General features: G+C 37.7%; 2 protein-coding genes across 2 annotated transcripts in view; one reads left to right on the top strand and one right to left on the bottom strand.

Moving 5' to 3' along the window:
- Positions 1–6,467, bottom strand: part of cgna (cingulin a) — a 41,129-nt gene extending 34,662 nt beyond the window's left edge. Inside the window, exon 1 of the mRNA XM_079837778.1 lies at positions 6,271–6,467. The gene's annotated coding sequence lies outside the window, so the exon portion shown is untranslated. The remainder of the gene's footprint in view (positions 1–6,270) is intronic.
- Positions 6,468–8,103: 1,636 nt separating this feature from the next.
- Positions 8,104–18,448, top strand: she (Src homology 2 domain containing E). The gene is made up of 6 exons (XM_079836926.1): positions 8,104–9,123; positions 12,473–12,596; positions 15,405–15,623; positions 15,846–16,047; positions 16,787–16,906; positions 17,015–18,448. Exons 1-6 carry the CDS (start codon positions 8,650–8,652, stop codon positions 17,196–17,198), a joined length of 1,323 nt encoding a protein of 440 aa, XP_079693052.1. The 5' UTR covers positions 8,104–8,649; the 3' UTR covers positions 17,199–18,448.
- The last annotated feature ends 1,159 nt before the right edge of the window (positions 18,449–19,607 follow it).

A 19,607-nucleotide genomic window follows, 5' to 3' on the forward strand; every position in this document is an offset into this window, starting at 1 on the left:
ATTACAGTGAAGTGGGGCAGAAAACAAGGGCAGCTATGCTGAGAACACTGGCTTCTCTATCCCACTCGTTCTCTCCTGCTCTCATACACTGATCCAAATCAGAGATGTCACTATTCCCTTCATAGGCAATAGCCTACGGTATGCAGGCATTTACTTACATCCAGAACAAACACACTTGATTTAACCAGTCTAGCAGCAAGGATCTGTGCATTAAGCGCAAAGCAAATCGACCCACTGCTTTTTCTCTCTTCATAATGAAGCACTGTTAATTATATCTGCTTTAACTACTTCTCTTAATGATGATTTTATGATGACTTCTGCCTCACTGTAAACCCTAATGCGCAAAATAACTGGTTCGAGTTTAGGGCTGAACGATTTTGGAAAAAAATCTAATTGCGATTTTTTTAACCAATATTGCGATTGCGATTTAATATGCGATTATTTTTTAAACTCTTTATCTTCAGTATTATTCAACAATACATCATTGTATAGTAATGGTGGAAATCTTTAATTGGTACCTCACGATCCGATTCCGATTCTGGGAGTCACGATCCGATTCCAAAACCATTCTTGAACTTTTTCCTTATTAATTAATCTTATTAATTTATTAAAAACTTAAAATGTTTTTTATTATGATACATGTAATTATAAGCTTTTTAAAATAACTAGGACATAACATTTTAATTAAAACAATTGCATGTTAATAATTTTAAATATATAAACTAATATAGCTGCAAAACATAAGCTAGTACATCATAAAGAGGAACAAAAAACATATTACAAGCAATGAACAAAGAGTGCTTTCAGTATTTAAGAGTGTCTGAACTGTGAGTGATTTTTCTCTTTCTCAGCTTTACTGTTGTTTGATTATTAATGATGACATCATCATAGACAGCGGGAGACCTGCATTCACACTAATGCACAGATCTCTTGAAATATAAGATGTTTTTGCCCTGTCTGATTAATTCATTAAGACATTACTGACGGTGTTTACATTAATTTTGCGTCATAAAAGCATTTTGAGACTCACATAGACGCGTGCTCGCGAGCACTCTTCACAAAGCGCCGCGTGAGCATTTGAAATGGAAAACCTTATGTCAGTGAGTTACTTATTTTTTAATATACAAGCACACTGCATTCCTAACGACATGAATGAAGCCTTCGTTGAGCGTTTGTAAGGAAAATACCGGCGGGCGAGAACACACTCTGTAAGCGTGACATCAAAGCTAAGTTTCTCACAGCGCATATCCTGTGCAAAGAAGCCTGCGAATGTCATTGCGATTCGCGCCGTCAACTGTTCCGGACGTTATGAAATATTATTTTATGGTTCGTGTGTGATTGTGTGTGTGTGTGTGTGTGTATGTTTCAGAGAGAGAGAGAAAGAGAGAGATAATGGAAGCAATCAGAAGAATACGGGTGTTTCTAAAACGCGCACCTGCAGTTAAAATCTAAGCTCAGAATCGATCCAGAATCATTGGAGAAGAATCTTTTCTCCCACCTCTATTGTAGCCTATAGTATGAACAACACAATATTAGATAGATCTGGGAGATAGATCTCCATTGTGGAACTTTTCCTCCGTGAAATGTGCTGCGGGAGGGAGCCCCGCGCGCGTCGTGCATTCACACACTGGCCGCGTTTGTCTCACGCAGCTGACGTTGTGCAAATCCGGTGTTGAACTCGCGAACATTGTGAAAGTTTCCCTCCGTGAGATGTGCTGCGGGAGCCCCGCACGCGCCTGTTCCCTTCTGTCTCATTCACACGTGCATATAACATGTTGTATGTTAAACGCTCTGCAACGCACACCCCTGTCCCTATAAAGGCTGAACAAAGCAAGTACCCCAGACCTGCAATCCGGATGAATATAACAGCGTTTCCTCGGCATCGCGGCAACAACACTCCAGCCTAACTATACCACAACAGCGCCGCGATACAAAATGGCGCCCCCGCCCCCCCCTATTTAATATTCTCGGAGGAGGGGTTTATGTAAATATTGAGCCTGGTGATGTCACCAACCCTGGAGGAATGTCTGTAGTCGCCTACTGGCCGTTTGCTGTAGTTCTTAGAAATTGATTTCTTTAAAAGCAAATATCTCCCTTTGCTTTAAACTTTGAACGTTGTAACTTTGCAGATGTTGTTTATGCTAAAGCAGCAACATTACACGCTAGCTAAAGTTAGAATAGTGAAATCGTTGTTTACCACCCCTTTAAGTTAAGAAATGTAACGTTTGAGTAAGCAGAACTTAATTTTTTAATTTGTAACCATACATTTGAATTGATCTGAACTTTAAATATTTAAGCCAGCTCATTCATACATTTAACTTAAAAATATCATGCAATCTCAAAGTTTTAGTAGTGGAAACTTAACTTTAACTAGCTGATTCAATAAATGCCACCTTGCTAATTGGTTATACTGTGCTTTGGTAGCATTAGCATAGCACTTGCTGAATAAGGACAGCAATATAATACATTTAACATATATCTGTTCTCAAACTAAGCTCATGCTCCACTCGTCACCATGATCGTAACCCTACAAAAAACCCAACATAACAGAAACTCTTCTAAACTAACAAAACAAAACATTAAACACTACTGAATCTCCCACTTAACATTAATCTTGCACACAATAAAATCATAATATAACACTTAATTTTGGCATTTACTGTCCCTTTTGAGTGTCATGGCAAAGGGGAAATAGAAATCCCAGCCCAGTTTCAGTTCAATTGAAGTTAGTCTAAATTAAAAGAAACAAGTTCATAAAACTCAAAACAATGAAACCATTCTGATTACTTAAAATGTGTCAGTTAAGAACTCAAAGGGGGGAAAAAAGTTCTAAAAACTGATAAAAGTTAATTTGTTTGAACTAATTAGTTTAATTTGAGTTGGCTCTACTCAAACCAATTAATTATTTTGAGCGTTAGGTTTACAGTGAACCACAGATTAACAACCATCCAAACTGAACCCATCTCATTCTCTCCCATGCTTGTAAATCTGAAAGGAGGTTAACACTTCTTTTAACGAAATTCCAAAGTTGGGAAGACTTCTGAAACACAGTGAGAAAGGTATACAATGCGAAACAATGGGTAGATGGTCAAGTTGTTTAGCAACCGACAACCAATCATAAACTAAACAATGCTTGCCTCGTTAAATATTCAGACAGCGTACAGTCACAAAAACTTTCACAAGCCATGTTTAGCTTCCACACATTAGGGAAACTAGAGTGATGATGAAAAGACAAGTGAACAAGCAGTTCTACAAGTGGACAAGCAGTTGCATTCTAATGCTGTAGCCAAAGCTCAAACTCAAACAATATATTAAATATGCAAATAAGAACATTTAGCCAGGGTTTACAAAGTCATGCAATCTCATATTAACTGTCCAGGATTAAATACTAACCCAGGATAAAATTAAGCACTTGAAACATAACCCAATGATTACACTAACCCAGGGTTTAAAATGATCCACGGTGCCCCACATCCTTGATTTCCTCCATCCGTTCATAAGCTGATATGCAGCTCACTTCAGTGGCATACTCATTTGATTCATCACACCTTTAAACATGATGACTACAGAATCTGTGTCGGCAGAATTCCACAGAAAGCACCGCAGACTGTCAACAGAATCCAAATACTTGTACACAAAGTTCTGTCTCCATAGATTAAGATTTTGCTTATTCAAACAAAAATTTGTCAAAATAACTGATCACTTCCACTTTAGACAGGCACATTCTTCATGTCTCATTCCGCATGCTCCGGGACATGATGAAACAACAAACATTCCAATTTAAAAGTCTTAATGAACCAGACTTTTAAAAGAAAACTCACACAGACCCTCCAGGGACATCTGTCCACAGCTCTTGAGTCTGCGACCTTTTGTTCTCCCATTAAATTGAATTCTCTGATTTTAAATTGAATCGAGACTCTCAGATGTGGAACGTCTAATAGAATTAGGAGGGAAGTGAGGCAGTAGGACTCAGGAGATGCCTGTGCGGTCACTATGGTTTGTATTATCTCTGTTGACTACCGCAAACCAATGCAAACCAAAAAGTCTATGCATCTACAATCAGTGCATCTGAGTGTTTAATTTTTCTCAGACATGCATCGCATCAGACATCATATCGATATGAAATGTGACTTCAGTCACCTTTTGTCAGGTCAGGTAGAAAGAACAAGCATGCTTCGCATTCCCTTTAGGTTTTCAACGCCAAACTCAGCATACTTCAGGCAGCCACACTTTTGAGGAGGCATATATTAAAAGTATGACAACTATGAGAAACACAACCTAAAAGCGGAATCTCTTATCTATTTTCTATTCATTTGCACAGAAAGGATAAACTAATCACTGATATTCGCTTTGGGTGATTTACCTGAGAAAGGTGAGATCTAGAGTTCATCTAGATTAGTATAAATTAAAGAGTCGAGTTGCATCTGAGAGATTGTAGCCTATCATAAGCTTTCATCCCATTTGAAAGAGTCTGGTATCCCTCCATTAGTGCTCGACTCCCCTTTGCATTCTTTGTCTCCTGCCAAACTCCCTCTCAATCTCTCTTTTCCTTTCTTTCCCCCCTCCCTTCCTAAACTTCAATCGTTCTGCTCGTTTCAAAGACAGAGAAACAAGAATTTCTTCTCCTGTCCGTCTATTGGATCTCACCAGCATGACTGACTCCAGTGTTGCCAAACACAGATCATACGGCCAGAAACTCACACAATATAAAAGGACATCTTTTCGAATGTGCTCATGACTCCAGGTATTTCATCTTGGAAAAAAATTAAGCAAGTTATGACTCTCAGCTGTGAATCACACTAGGATTAACATCTCATGTCAGTGATAGAGCAGTAATAGTGTTATGTTTGTCCATGGCTCAGCACAATGACCAAGGTCAATAACCAAGATTCCAGTGTGATATGGGGGATTCAAGAACAATACGTTTTGGTTTTATGGTCTAAATATGTGCAAACATGATTCAAATGAAAAGCAAGCTTTTTATGTAATGCCAATGATTCCCAACCAGGATACATGCACTACCAAGTGTAATTTAGCAGGTTCAAGGTTCAAAATTACTACTTAATTTGATTTCATATTCATAAAATGTGTCGCTAGGCCTTTCTTGAGGAAATTACTCCTTAATGGCAGTCAGAATTCTAATAATGAAGATACATTATATCCTAGGGTGACCAAACGTCCCGTTTTCCCAGGACATGTCCTGTTTTCAAGTCCTGTCCCTATAACAATTTTCTATTCATACAGAGGGAGCATACTTTAAATGTATTGAAATTAATAAGGAATCTTTGAGTAAACTTCCGAGTATAATTTGAGTATCTCATTGCCGGGCCGAGTGTCCTGGTTTCTGGTAATCAAAATATGGTCACCCTATTATATCCACTGTATTATATACAAAGTAACACGTTTATATTTGACCCTTATAACAAACAAACAAAAAACCCGCAGTGAATCACTAACTTAAATGACTGAGAGGAGAGTTTGTGTGCCACTGCTCACCTGGGCCTATAACATTCTTCTGCACTGAGTCACTGGTTTCAAATCTCGAAAGGTCCTGGCGTCTGGATAACTTCACGGAACTATCAAAAGAGCTATGAATCAAATATAAACCTGACCAATGCCTTAACTAAAAAAGTTGTTCTTTTACGTCTTTTTAGTTTTTAAACAGCACACGTCTGACAGCCTATACTTGACACGGTAACCTGATCGCTCACGGCAAGTTTGACACTGACTCGTTATTCATTTGAATGAAAATTGTGCTATTCAAACACAAGGCTTTGAGTGTTTAGCGGACTTTCGTGGGCTGTGGCGAGGTAAACAATCACAACACTGTTAAAACAGGATTGTTTGCCACGTCAAAAGTTTCTCTCATGATTTGCTCCCAAAGAGAGAAGCGCAGGTGTTCACCTGGCGATGCACCTGCGCTTCGTGCGACACTCAATGGGTTATAAGTCTCTCGAGGCGGAGCGCTCATTTTCAGCCTAAACCAGTGGAAAATACTGTAAATACGCTACACGGGCTCGACAATAATCCTTTGGACAGACATTAATCCATCTTCAGAAAAGTACACTTAAGTAGAACACGAAACAGGACAAAAACACAACTGAGCTTAGCAGTATACGAGCGAGACAAGTGTGTCATTCCCAATGGAAGAAAGTTCAGCTCGAGACTGCTTTGGAGCATCTGGCGCGCAACAAACAACTTAGCATCAATTTCTAATCGCAGGCTAACAGGTTTAGCGGTGATAGCGAACAAAAATAACATTTAACCTACCTGATATTACGGCAAAGTTTATATTTCACTCTGCTGAATGTTCCTCTGTTACTTCCTGCTGTTCTCCTTCATGGGAACTAATGGTGTAAAAGTAAAGGACGTTTCTTTAAATGTGACAGGTCTAACTAATAATACCCAGGGAAACATTTGCTAAAGACAACCTGTTACCTTTCAGACCGATACCACTTGCCCCGCCCATTTTGCGCGTGAGGGATAACCTCATTGGCTGATAGTGGCGTCGTGGGCGGAATGCATGAAACCGTTTCTGCTTCGATCATTGGCTAGTTTTATGTCAATCACAATGAAATCTGGAACCTGTTTGTCTGAGCTGGAGCCGTGAAGAATAGCCGTTCGTTGTTGATTTAGAAACTCAATAGAAGTTAGTTTTGTCACAAAATTGGCTCAGTGGGGTAAACTTTTACGGGACGCTTATAGTTCATGTAACTAACGTTACCTGTTTTGCAATTCGATATGCATGTAAATAGCTGAGATGGTTGTTTAGGCTAGCCTACTTTAGTCTATAGTGCGTCTGTCTGTATGAAATAGGCTATAAATAAATAAATAATAATTTGAACAGTTAAAACAGTTTATATGTATTATAAAAAGGTCTGTTTTTGTAAATAAAATATATAAAATCAGGATTAGATTTTTTTTTTTTCTATCGTTTTCAATAACTGGAAAAACAGGTCCAGGTGCTTCTCAATAAATTCTGCAAGACATTCCATGATGGGCTGACTGACAGTGTTGATAAACACACTAATGATGATGTTACTCTTCACTTTGGTAAAAGCCAGTAGTCACGTGCTCTGGGCAGAGACAGTAGCTATTGTGTGATCACTGCTCAACTTCCACTATTTAAATTTTCAGTAGTTTTACCTCCAGAACAATGTAAAATTGTATGCATGCAAGCTGCAAGCATGAAACTCGGTGCCAGTAAGAACAATTCTAACATGGCATTTCAGAAATAAACAGACATTAGGTCTAATTAATTGGTGTAGCCTGTAATTCGTGTTTACGTCTTATTAATACATTTTGCATGTTTTGTTAATTAGCCACTAGATGGAGGCAGTATAAATGACTTTAAATTGCCCAAGTCTCCAACTTGGGCCAGTTACCCAATGTGAACTGCTGCCCCTCTGTGGTAGTGTGATGAACAATAGGCCATCAATAATTGTTCATAATTTAGCCTAGATGTTTAGGGCTTGTCTGATTAGGCCTTTTTTAATTACTATCATCAAAATCTGTAGATAGGATTTGTGTTACCTTTTCTGCTGTGGCATAGCATAATTGTTTTGTTTCATATTTGCTTTACTGTTGAAATTAAGTTGAAAAGCCTAAGGTCAGATTGCGATGATTATTGTGACCCCAGTAAACGCAGAACGTTCCCCTAAAGTTCTCATATTGTTCCCGTTTGGTTATTTTTGTGGGGAACCAAATAAAAACGTTCTGGGAACCAGAAACTAACGTTCTAGGAACCAAAAATTGTTATCTGGGACCTAGTATGTGACAACATGCCCCGGCTAATAGTGCAACGTGTTCAGTGATGTGTATTGTAGGCTATGGAATGGTATGTGAAATAGATTAAATTTTTAATTTTTTTTTATTTGTTTGTTTGTTTTCAGTTTAAAAAAAAATACTCACTGGAGAAATATTCACTGGAGTAAAGAGTGTGACAACTAGACCCTTACGGCAAATTATGGTAACGTTAAATAAAACTGATCTGTTTGCTGTGCATTAAGTGAGCATGAAGGTTTGCATCCACAGGTGGGCAGCGCCCAGCAAATGAAAAGTTCCCATTTAGGGGAACAGTAGCTGCAACCACCCCCACCCACCACAGCTGCAGTGAAACGCACGTATGTACATCCCCTTCACTTCATTTAGACTGTCGCTTGGAGTGGATATACCGGGAATGGGATCTTCAGCGAGAGCTAAGAAAAACTTTAAATTTTTCCGCGTTTATGCCCTTCAGAGACTCCTCTTTATCTTGCGGGAATAATTGGGAGCAAACAAAAATAAGACATTATTTTCCAATGTGAAGAATCGTAGTATATCTGAGAGTGTAAGAAGTTTTCTGGAAAGAAATACGAATGGGATAAATTCTGTGATCAAGATTAGCCTATATAAAAGGGAATTTACTATTCGGAACCTTTCCCTCAATCAATTTGACAGATTTCTAAAATTATACAAATTAAAAGGAGTTCTTGTTTAAAATAACAACAGCCATCTTGTTTCAATTGAACTGCACATTAAAGTGTTAATAAGGCAAAAATCAATTATAGGGACCATAGTGAGTGATATTTTAGAAGCTGATTGCTTTTCTAAAAGAGTTGCGCGTGTGTATGGAGAGTGGCGCAGAGCAGACACCTGTGCGTATTCGTCATGGCGAAGTGGTTTAAAGATTTCCCAACTAGTTTGAAGACTGGATCCGATCGGATCCGTTCTGCTTCGGAATCGGGAACTCAGTCCCGTCCCAAACCGGTTCTGACCGTCGGTACTGGTTCGAAGGGGAGTCTGCGTAAAAATTCTGGAGCGGAAAACAGTGGCAGTAGTGGTGGTGGAGGTGTGGGATCGCTGCTCCACGGAAGAAATCGTAAAAATTCGGCCATCGAGCTGGGACGGAACCACTCCAGCACCGGCTCGATGAAAGACGGGAAGATATGGGAAATCCTGATCCCTGGGAAAAGTAAGAAAAACACCAAAATGGAAGGGTTTGAAGACCATCGCACCCTAAGGACCACCAGTCTTGCTGACGCGTACACGAGCAGAATGATCAAGGTTAATGATCCAAAATCCAGTGCAGGAGGATCATCCCCAGACAGCGAGAGGGCCAAGTCACCAATCAGAACAGAAACGGTAAGTTTGAAAATCAGCCAACACCACAATGTAAACTAACAATAAATAATAATTATAATATATAGGCTAATCATATATTATATATATTTTTTTCTTTTTCTAGACAGATTTATAGGTGACAACAGTTTTCTGAAAATGTAGCCTAGTACATTTATCTTTGGGGGGGGGGGGGACTATTTTAATTATTATTATTAATTATTTATTTTTTTGGGGCACTGTTCTGCTGGTCTACTTGCTGGCCAGCTGAAATACCTTAATAGCTGTTAAAACCAACTGAGACCAGCATCTTAGGCTGGTTTAGGGTGGGTTTTTCAGCTGGAATAGAGGAAGAATAGCCCTGATCTGAGTGATAAAGCAGGCCTCAGAGACAGATGCTTTTTTCAGGAGTTCTTTTTAATACATGACATAGGCCTACTTCAATTTTCCCAGTCACCCTGTTGGGCTGTGAGAACCAAACAAACGTCTTTGTTTTGAAAATTGAGATCAATATCTCTCTTCCAGCTCTTTTGTTTAAGCAATATCTTCTTCTCCCCTCCCTCAGCCCCCTCTTCTCTCTTTCGGATCTTTCTTTCCTCCCTCCTCAAATCTCCCTTTTTCTTCCTATATTCTCTTTTCATTGAACTGTATTATAAGCAGACACAGTGGAGCTGAAAAGCAACAAACACAATGAGAGCCCTTTCCTTGCCTCTCTTCCTGTCTCTTTTCCTAGCCATGCACACACTCTTCACTCTGTCATTGTGGGAAACACACTTTTGTGCTCGCATACACACACACACCCTTGCTCACAAATACGCAAAGAATACAATGCATACATAACACAATGGCTCTATCTCATTCTTCCAGTCCCTGGTGAAGGCAGTGTTTGAAGAATTATGTCACCTGATACATAGGCTGTATCCTATCCCATTTACGGACATCCCCTCCAGCTACACTTTGAACATAATAGCACAGAAATCAGAATCTCATGAGGTCACACACACATACACACACACACAGAACGTCCAGAGGGAGAATCAAAGAAAGAAAGGGTAAAGATGGGCCAGAGAATGAGCTTAAGCTCTTCAGCTAGTAAAGAAATACTGATTCTTTAACTACAATATGGAACAAATAATTCCACCCAATAAGATGTAACTTAACTCTAGGTTTTGACTAAATGCCCCTTTTAGCTGAGTTTGCACAATTTCTGAAGTAGATCTTTGAAGAAGCTCCAGTGACTATATTGGCATAATATGACTATTCAGGTTGAATAGAAATTGAAAAGAAAAAAAATATGGAATGGGGCCAATCCTTAATACTCACTGTTTCAATAGTAAAGTATCATGACATAAACAATTAGCATGTTAACATCATTTTAGTGTGAACAAAACCCACTTGCTAAAATATTCTGTTTATTTGTATCCAATTTTACAAGTTTATTACCATGTCAATGTAATACATAAAAACTAAAATGATCATAAAATTAAGACAACTTTACAGCTTTAACAGAATAAATGTAAGTGCCTGTATATTTTAAGCTTAATATTTCTGCTCTTAAATCATCCAAAAATTTGCCCCATTTACTGCCGATAAAACGATTTAAAACGATTTCAGGTTTTTTTTAAAGAAAAAGAAGAGACCGTCTGTTTTCTTCACTCTTAAGAAAATTTGTATAAGGTTCCATAAAGAACCATGCTTTGAAAGTGTTATATAGGACCTTAATGGTGACATAAATAACCTTTTTAATAATAGGACATTTTCATGAATATTAGTAGTATCTTCATATTATTAATGTTAGTATTATTCATATTATTTTTATATATTATTTATGAATATTGTTTTCTTTAGTCTTCTATCTTTGTTGCGTCTATTTGGGTTTTGCGTAAAAAACAGCATGTTGTGTCAATTAGGTACATTTATTTTTTATTGACATGGCAAATTGTAGCAAAAATGTCAATGCTCTAACAACAGTTGTTAGCTGAATACATTAATAAATAACAATTGACATTGAACATGATATAGATACAACGAAGACCATTTCTACTGAAATATCTTCACAATCCTCCGGCCTTCATTTTGTGTATATTTTGAGTGGCAGTTTCTCTCTGCAGATGATGAGGTTATGGTACACTCTAAAAAAAAAAGGTTCTATATGGCACCAAAAATGGTTATTGGCTCGTGATCATAGGGGAACCTTTTTAAGTGCTATATAGCACCAATTTTGGTGCTTCAGTGGTTCTTCAGCAGTTCTTTGACTAAGGTGCTATATAGCACCGCTAACTATGGTGCTATATAGCACCGCTACCATATACAGAACATGTTAAGATATGGTGCTATATATCATCAAAAGTGGTTCCTCTATGATTACGACAAAGAACCATTTTTGGTGCCATATAGAACCTATAGAAAGAGTGTATATGACAGCATCTGAAATACACAATTGATATGAAGTCATAAGATAGCTTTAATGTTTTTTTTGTGACCGGGAATGTTTATGCACAAAGTAGGCTATTAATAAAAAACAAATATAACAATATGGATCATAAATTCAATATCTCTGTTACTTTTTTGTGGGGAAGAGAAGATCCTTAACTGAAGTTAACTGAAATTAAGTGCTCATACTTACATGTTCTATTAAACTAAAAAGAGAAAAAGACATGATTGTCATGGAAACCATATTTAAAGGTAAGATGCAAAACATTTTTAAGAAAGAAATCATTTACCTGTCGAGAGTGTGTTGACAGTCTGTGTAGTTCTATCTGAGCTCCAGAAAATCAGTAATGAGGTGGCTTTGACAGTTACAGATTTGAAAAATGATACAGTTCAGGAAAAACGATACAGGACGATACGGTTCTAACCAACTGTTACTACATGTAAAATAACCTTTAAAGAACCATCTTTTTTTGTGAGTGATGTGATCATCTACATTATAACTTTTCAATTCAATTCAATTTTCACTATTTTATTGAACGTGTTAAAAATGAAACATAAAAATAGGTTTAATGTTTTAAACACTTTTTTTTCTTGGTTATGCAAACGTTAGGTAAACATTTTCTTTTATCGTTCTTTGAAAATTATGGTAACTTTCATTTTTATTGTTCTCTGAACATTCTGAAACAATAAGTAACATGTTGGACGAACATCCAACTAAACATTTCAGGAAAAAACGCTTCCATGAACGATGTACGTGTGATGAACATTAGACCAGATAACTTTGAACGAAAGTTCTATTAATGTTCCTGGAAGAACATCTGTTTATAACATTGAGAGAACCTTGCCAGAACGTTAGAAAAAGTTCCCTGTTAACTAAGTTCTACTTTACACAGATCACTGATATCGCTTTCTATTCTTCTTTTCTTCTCACTCTTAATAGATCATCCTGGAGGATTATGCTGACCCATTTGATGCAGAGAAAACAAGGGAACAGAGAGAGGCTGAAAGAGAAGGAGAGAATGATGGTTACATGGAACCGTATGATGCCCAGCTCATTATTACAGGTACAGCACTCATTTATTTTCCTCTTTTAATCATTTTTTCAGTGTAATAAGCAGATTTTCAGGGATTTTAAGAGCATGAAAAATCACAGCTCCCTCTCTCTCTCCCCTCGTTGGTGGTTTCCACGGTGATAGTGTTGTGCTGGGACAATGGGTGCAGTTTCCTCTTTCTGCTTCCTGTTTCCTGTCTGTGTTTCCTTTGCCCCATTCTATGGACAGGAAGTTGACCCCTGCTGTCCCCCCAGTATGCCTGGCTATGTGAGAAAGACCCCCCAACACTCCCCACTCCCCCCAATCACTTCCCCGAACTCAGGAAGTGACCTGCTAAGCCAGCCAATCATAGACTCAGACTGACTTTCCCCTGGTATGACCATTGTTTTCTCACACAATAGGCCAGACACAAAGTGACAGCAAAGAACAGAGAGTCAGGGAAGAACGATGGAGCTCCAGGCATAGTTTTGTTGATGTTGAACTTTAAATCCTAAGGAATGAATAGGTGCATAAGTAGACACATTTAGAAAAATTAATTTAGACTCATTTAAACTCAAAAGCAGTATGATACAGTTATACTGTACATGAGAATGATAGAAAATGCTATATTTTATCAGTTTTTTCTTCTTCACGGTTTAAAAAGGCTTACACAAGATGGGTTTCTATATTTGATCAGATATGCTTTGTGTTGTGAAATAAGGTTATTTAATAGGTACTTTCCTATTATATATGCAAGTTTTCCTATTGTATGTGTATCGGAATTATTCAAAAGTTAAAAGCATATTTTAATATCTATTTTAATATCTAAATGTAAAATCTAAAATTAGAACCAAATAGTTAGCTAATACACAAAGGCAACTGATTACAAAAACTCATAAGAGGTAAAGCAGACTGTGTATAAAGAAAAAATGTTCAGCTTTAGCATAAAAATGTAATGAAAGTTCTTTCCTAAAATGTTTTGCAGCACATTTCTGCTTGACTATTGGCCTCATTCACTCCCATTGTAAGTGCATCATTATTTTTCGAATACTAAACCCTGTTTTTGGTTCTGCTGCCTGTTGCTCTCATAAAGTATAATATTTTAAAGAAGCAAAACGTTTATAGCATAATTTAGTTTGCTTAGAGGAGCACAGAGTTATAACTTGTTATGGTATTTGTTGGTACAAGTTCAACTTTGACTTGGTCATCATTTTCTGTGGTTTCACTCACATTTAAAGTGATCTCAAAACAATGAATTGCTTCATAAACTATTCTTCTACCTAGATGCTCTTTCAACAGTTATACAGTGATTTGTTAGGAAAATATAGGGAAAGATTCACTTGGTGTATGAAGTGACTGACAACAGTGCCATTACTGAAATTATTATTAATTATATTACATATTACATGTGTAACTTCTTTAAAGTTTTTTCTTTAAATAATTATTTAACAATAATAATTACAATATTTAACAAAACGGATAAAAAAGAGAGAGAACTATTTAATTTTGACAGCTTGTTCTGCATCTTTAGCGCAGACGTTTGTAAATGAAGCATCTGGATATGCACATTAGGTAGTGATTTCTGGGGATAAATAAGGCCATCCTTTTCCATCCAATGGAATCGAATTAATTTAGTCTTTCTTAATAATACATTTAGAAAAAGTGGGCAGTGGTCACCCGCACAAAGATGCCCATTCCATAACAGAATCTGCTATATTAATTTCAACAGTTTGTAAATATGAGAATATGTGGAAGCTTGATAAATTTGAGACTAAAGGTATGGCCAAGCTGTTTGAGATATCAAAAGTCTACTTGCAATTTTTAATTTACAATATCTTGGCTTCATGCTGACCGAGTTTGGTGGCGATCGGATGAGTCCCCTAGGAGGAGGATATCAAATTCTAGTGAATGCGTTTTCAAACAACCCAATAGCTGACTTTCCCTGTTGAAAAAACGAGCATATGCTGGTTAGGTATGTTTTGAAGCATGGCAGCTGGTTTGAGCTGGTTTAAGCTGGTCAAGTGCTGGTCCTAAGGAACTAGCTCCTGCTCAGGTCCAGCTTAAACCAGCTCATGACCAACTAATGACCAGCATAAACCAGCTCAAACCAGCTGCCATGCTTCAAAACATACCTAACCAGGTTTAGGTATATGCTGTTTTTTTTCAACAGGGTCCTGTTGGGCTGGCATATGACTATAAGTTTGAAAGTCGTTTGGCCTGATAAGATCTATAAATGTATGAAGTTTGGTTACTGTAGGTGAAAAGGAGTGTGCTGCAGAGCCCCTCAGAATTCACAAATTTGCCTTGTTGACCAGCATGAAGCTGCTTGGTTTGAAGGTGACCCAGCAAGCAATTTTGCACTAAAAAGACATTTAGGCTAAAACAAGGCAAAATTTGGGCTGTCATTGAAAATTGAATAGATGTCTAACTATAGCCCAAGAATAGACTAGTCATCTAGAACATGAACAAGTAATTAAATCAAACACCTTGTAATCACTGTTGACTTTGCTTACAAGGAATATCCTACATCTCGCAAGTAATTTTGGCAAAAACGACACGTAACCAAATTCAAGGTTATTTTGGCTAGAAGTGGGTTACTCATAGCCGGACTATATCGGGTCTATAGTTAACTTAGGCGGTGAAATGACAACTATTGCTTGCTGGGTGACTTCTGTGTGAGCTGGAAGCATTAATGTTAATGTACTATAATTATAGCCTAAAATAGCTAGTTTAATTAGGCAATGTACTGCAAAAAAAATTATGTTCCTCTGTTCACTGTTCTTATCCAAAAAATTATTTTGTGGAAACAATTCTGAAATATAAATTTGTGCCCCTACGCAGAGATTCGCCGACGAGGCTCGAAGGACCTGCTGAAAGTGTGTGTAGTGTTGAATGGAGGAGAGAGTGAGGGGTCTGGACCCCCTCAGATCTATGATGTCCCATATGAAGAGGTTCTGGAGGGAATTCCCTTGACCCGACCTGAGTCCGACTCCAGACCACCGGCAGAGTATGAGCTGCCATGGGAGTGGAAGAAGGAGCAGATTGTTAGAGCACTGTCAGGTAACATCTCTCACATTCATATTAGTAGCATCTTCTTTATTTAGCATTACAATTACATAAACACAGTATGATGAGGAAAAACTCATTTAGTTTTAATGACATGTTATTGGGGTGCTTATTATGCAGCAGATGTTCCAAACATTTGGGATAACAGGGGAGGCCATTATTGCCAGATGCCATCATAAAATCTGTGGCAATTGATATGTTTCATTCTTTGTACAGCTCAGTTTGATGGAGTGGAGCGCATGTCGAAGGAAGAATCAGGTTCTCCTACTATAAAACAGCAGACCCTGAGACATAAGAGCTGGACACCCAAATCTCTTCGACTGAATCCCCCCTCCCCGACTTCCCCAACCTCACCCAGCACCACCCCAGACAGTGAGACACCAATAGTTGATCCCACCCTGCCCTTGGAAAAACAGAGGTGTGTGTTTGTCTTAAAAACATGTTTTAGACACTACTACCAATATGTGAATGTGGTTATTTTATGCAAATGACCTGAAACTATGTTTAAAAACTCAAGAATGAAATGGTGAGATTAAAATAGTAATGGAATGGAATATATGTGCTAAAATATGCAATATATTAACAGTTATAACATGAAACACCTGATCGCCTGTAGATGTGTATATTAGCAGTTATAATAGAGGCAAATATATATATATACATATATATGCAATATATATATATTACACATTAGATAATATTTATTATATGCTTTTTATTGTTTTAATTTTGTTGTTTTATTATTTTTGGCTGTTGTTTATCTATAATATAGCACAGCCTCCCATATCCAAAAGTGAAAAATCATATATTCACCCTCATGTCGTTTCAAACATGTATGACTTTCTTTTTCTGTGTAACATTTCTGTGGACACAAATGTTTTTGTCCTTTCGGTGAAAGTCAGTGGGGCCCACAACAACATTGGACCCCATTAACTTCCATTGTTTGGACAAAAATTTGGATCTATCCGTCTGTCCTCTTTCTCAGTCCCTCCTAATTCTCATTTTTATAGGTTATATACTTTATCTAATCTGTTTTCAAAGTACTGTTACATAATCATGCAATGTAGAAATAAGAATCTCCTCCCCTTTTCTTCTCTCTCTCTCTCTCTCTCTCTCTCTCTCTCTCTCTCTCTCTCTCTCTCTCTCTCTCTCTTCAGCTGGTATCATGGCAGTGTGAGTCGTCAGGAGGCGGAGGCTCAGCTGCAGCACTGTAGGGAGGCCAGCTTCCTGGTGCGAGACAGCGAATCGGCTACCAGCAAATACTCCATCGCCCTCAAGTAAGTGCGTGCTTGTATATGTTTGATATCAAGAGAACAAGAAATGAGTTAGCAGTCCTGAAAAGCTGATGTAGATGATATAAGATCCTTATTTCCCTCTCTCTACAGGACGAGTCAAGGATGTGTGCACATCATCGTAGCGCAGACTAAAGAATGCGGCTACACACTGGAAAAGAGCAGCTGTGTGTTCCCAAGCATCCCAGAAGTGGTGCACCACTACTGTACCCAGCGCCTACCTTTCACCGGGGCAGAACACATGACCCTACAGCATCCCGTACCACGCACACACTGAACATACATATACACAGCTTTCTCTGGTGCAAAGACATGAATTTAATACCGTGGTCCCTGCCATTCACAAAGCACAGCTTAACTCTGTCTTATTGTATGTATGTATATGTGTCCATGGAAATGAGTGGGAATTTTTGCCCCCTTTGAAACCAGGGTTTTATAGTACTCCAGAAAAAACCAAGGGAGGAAATATGTTTTACAAAAACTGCGGTTTAAACGCCACAGTAATGTGTATCTGTTGTTGACTTTTGTTTTGTTATTTCCTCATCCCTTGTTTGAGTACGCTGGGATTGCAGCCTCATAAATTCACTTCCTATCATGCTACTGATCTAATTATGTGCCTGAAGGGGGTAAGGCGCTCCTAAACTCCCCCTGCTGGCACCAAACTTAAATTCACCCATGCAACCGATGCCAATTTTGTAACTTCCCTTGGTGAGACACAAATTTTACTCCCTGTGCATTTAAATTGGCAGAATTGGAACAGTTGATATTGATATCCATAGTATAGATTTAGTTAATAATGAATAGTTTAATTCTCATATTATTGTATCCTCTGAGAAAAACAGTTCACCTCACATTGGCAGTTCCTGGATAGCTGAGGTTAGATCGTTAGCTCGGATCAATACAGCAAATTGAAGCTGGCTCGTTCATCAGATAAATGAGTCATTGCCGTTGATTGGCTAATGTTCTTGTCTGTCAGTGATAAAACTTTCTATTGATTGGTTTGAGTTTGGGTATAGTGGGATGTTGAACTGATTTACTGACCGCGCAGTCATGCTTGGATTCATGGCGTACCGAATGTGATATCACTCTTTTGGTGATGGGAAGTTACGTTTAAATGTACGCCTTTTTGTTTAAAGGTAACAGGTTCCAGTTTTAATCTTTAAGGATGCTAAATTTGATTTTGAAGTAATTATTGTTTTAATCTAGATGGGAGAAATGAGACGGGGGGAAAACACATCCTCTGAAGATTTTGCCTTTGTACAATGTAAGACTGTGCAAAGCCTGAAATAAAGCAGATAATGCTGGATTTGTTTAATGTTTCTGACTCTTTCACATTCACACAAGTTCCTGCAAAAAATGTAACATATCAGAACCAAAACAGATCTACTGTGCAAAAGCCAACTATATAAGATGTGCTTCAGTAAGTTTTCTTTGTTTTAGAAATTATTACTTTTATTTAGAAATATTAAAACAAATCTCAAAATTGACAGTAAATAATTTTATATTGTTATAAAAATTATATTTCACATAAATGCTGTTGTTTTGAATTTTCTATTCATCAAAGATTCCTGAGAAAAAAAGTAGGCCTATCACACTTTCCACAAAAATATTAAGCAGAACAACTGTTATCTACTGATAATAATAATCCGAAATCAGGTGCTTTCTTGAGCACCAAATCAGCATATTGGTATGATTTCTGATGGATCATGTGACACTGAAGACTGGCGTAATGATGCTGGAAATTCACAATAACATTTTAAAATTAAATACATTGCAATATAAAACAGTTATTTTAAATGTAATAATATTTCACAATATTTCTATTTTTGCTGCCTTTATGATCAGATAAATTCAGCCTCGTTGAGCCGAGCGTATGAGACTTCTTTCAAAAATTAAACAAAAAAAATCTTACTGACCCCAAACTTTTGTCTGATAGTGTACATCATTGGAAATCATTTACACTGTTTACAGTTTAAACTCTTGTTTTCAAAATTCAAGAGACAAAAAATACAGTATGCATACAGTATTGCTTATGCATAAGCAAGTAAGAAATTCAATTTTTTTTAAATTGCTCAACTGGCAGAGCATGGCGCTAACAATGTCATTTCCCAGGGATCATGCATACTAATTAAAAAATAAACCTTGAATGCATTGTTCATACAGTAAGTCCAGTCACTGACAGTTCCTGTCAGCCTTGTTTCTTGTTATTTCAAGCTTCATAATTATAACTTTAACTGAGCATTATAAATTATGTTTGTTTGTGTGTGAATGTATTCATTCTCGCCCACCTCTTTTCCCACATTTTTTGATTAAATGAATGTTCCTTCACATTGCATTTAGAATTGGTAGGAAACCCTAGTCCTGGCAAAATAGCATTCTTCACAACAGCTGAAGTCAGTCAGTGTGTCAAAATCACAAAAGTTAGAGAAAGCATGCCAGCAGCAAATGGCAGGAGACAGAGAAAGAAGGAGAGAGGGCGGGGTAAGGGGGAGGGAGGGGTGAGATAAGCACTCGGGGGGGTCCCAGTGTGTAAATAATTCAAGAAGAGACTCCGAGCACTTGCAGCACTGAAGTTTCCCTGTCAGCTCAGCTCTGCAGAGATAGAGAGAGGGAGGCGGAAAGTATACGAAAGTGTGTGTGTGTGTGTGTGTGTGTGTGTGTGTGTGTGTGTGTGTGTGTGTGTGTG

Source organism: Gobio gobio (genome assembly GCF_949357685.1).
Source record: "Gobio gobio genome assembly, chromosome: 15".
In the NCBI taxonomy this organism is placed as follows: Eukaryota; Metazoa; Chordata; class Actinopteri; order Cypriniformes; family Gobionidae; genus Gobio; species Gobio gobio.

Excerpts from the sequence above, each read along its gene's own strand:
- she (XM_079836926.1), top strand. The coding sequence starts at position 8,650 with ATGGCGAAGTGGTTTAAAGATTTCCCAACTAGTTTGAAGACTGGATCC. Across the intron at positions 9,124-12,472 it reads CACCAATCAGAACAGAAACG|ATCATCCTGGAGGATTATGC; the intron begins GTAAGTTTGAAA and ends CACTCTTAATAG. Across the intron at positions 16,907-17,014 it reads AAATACTCCATCGCCCTCAA|GACGAGTCAAGGATGTGTGC; the intron begins GTAAGTGCGTGC and ends CTCTCTCTACAG.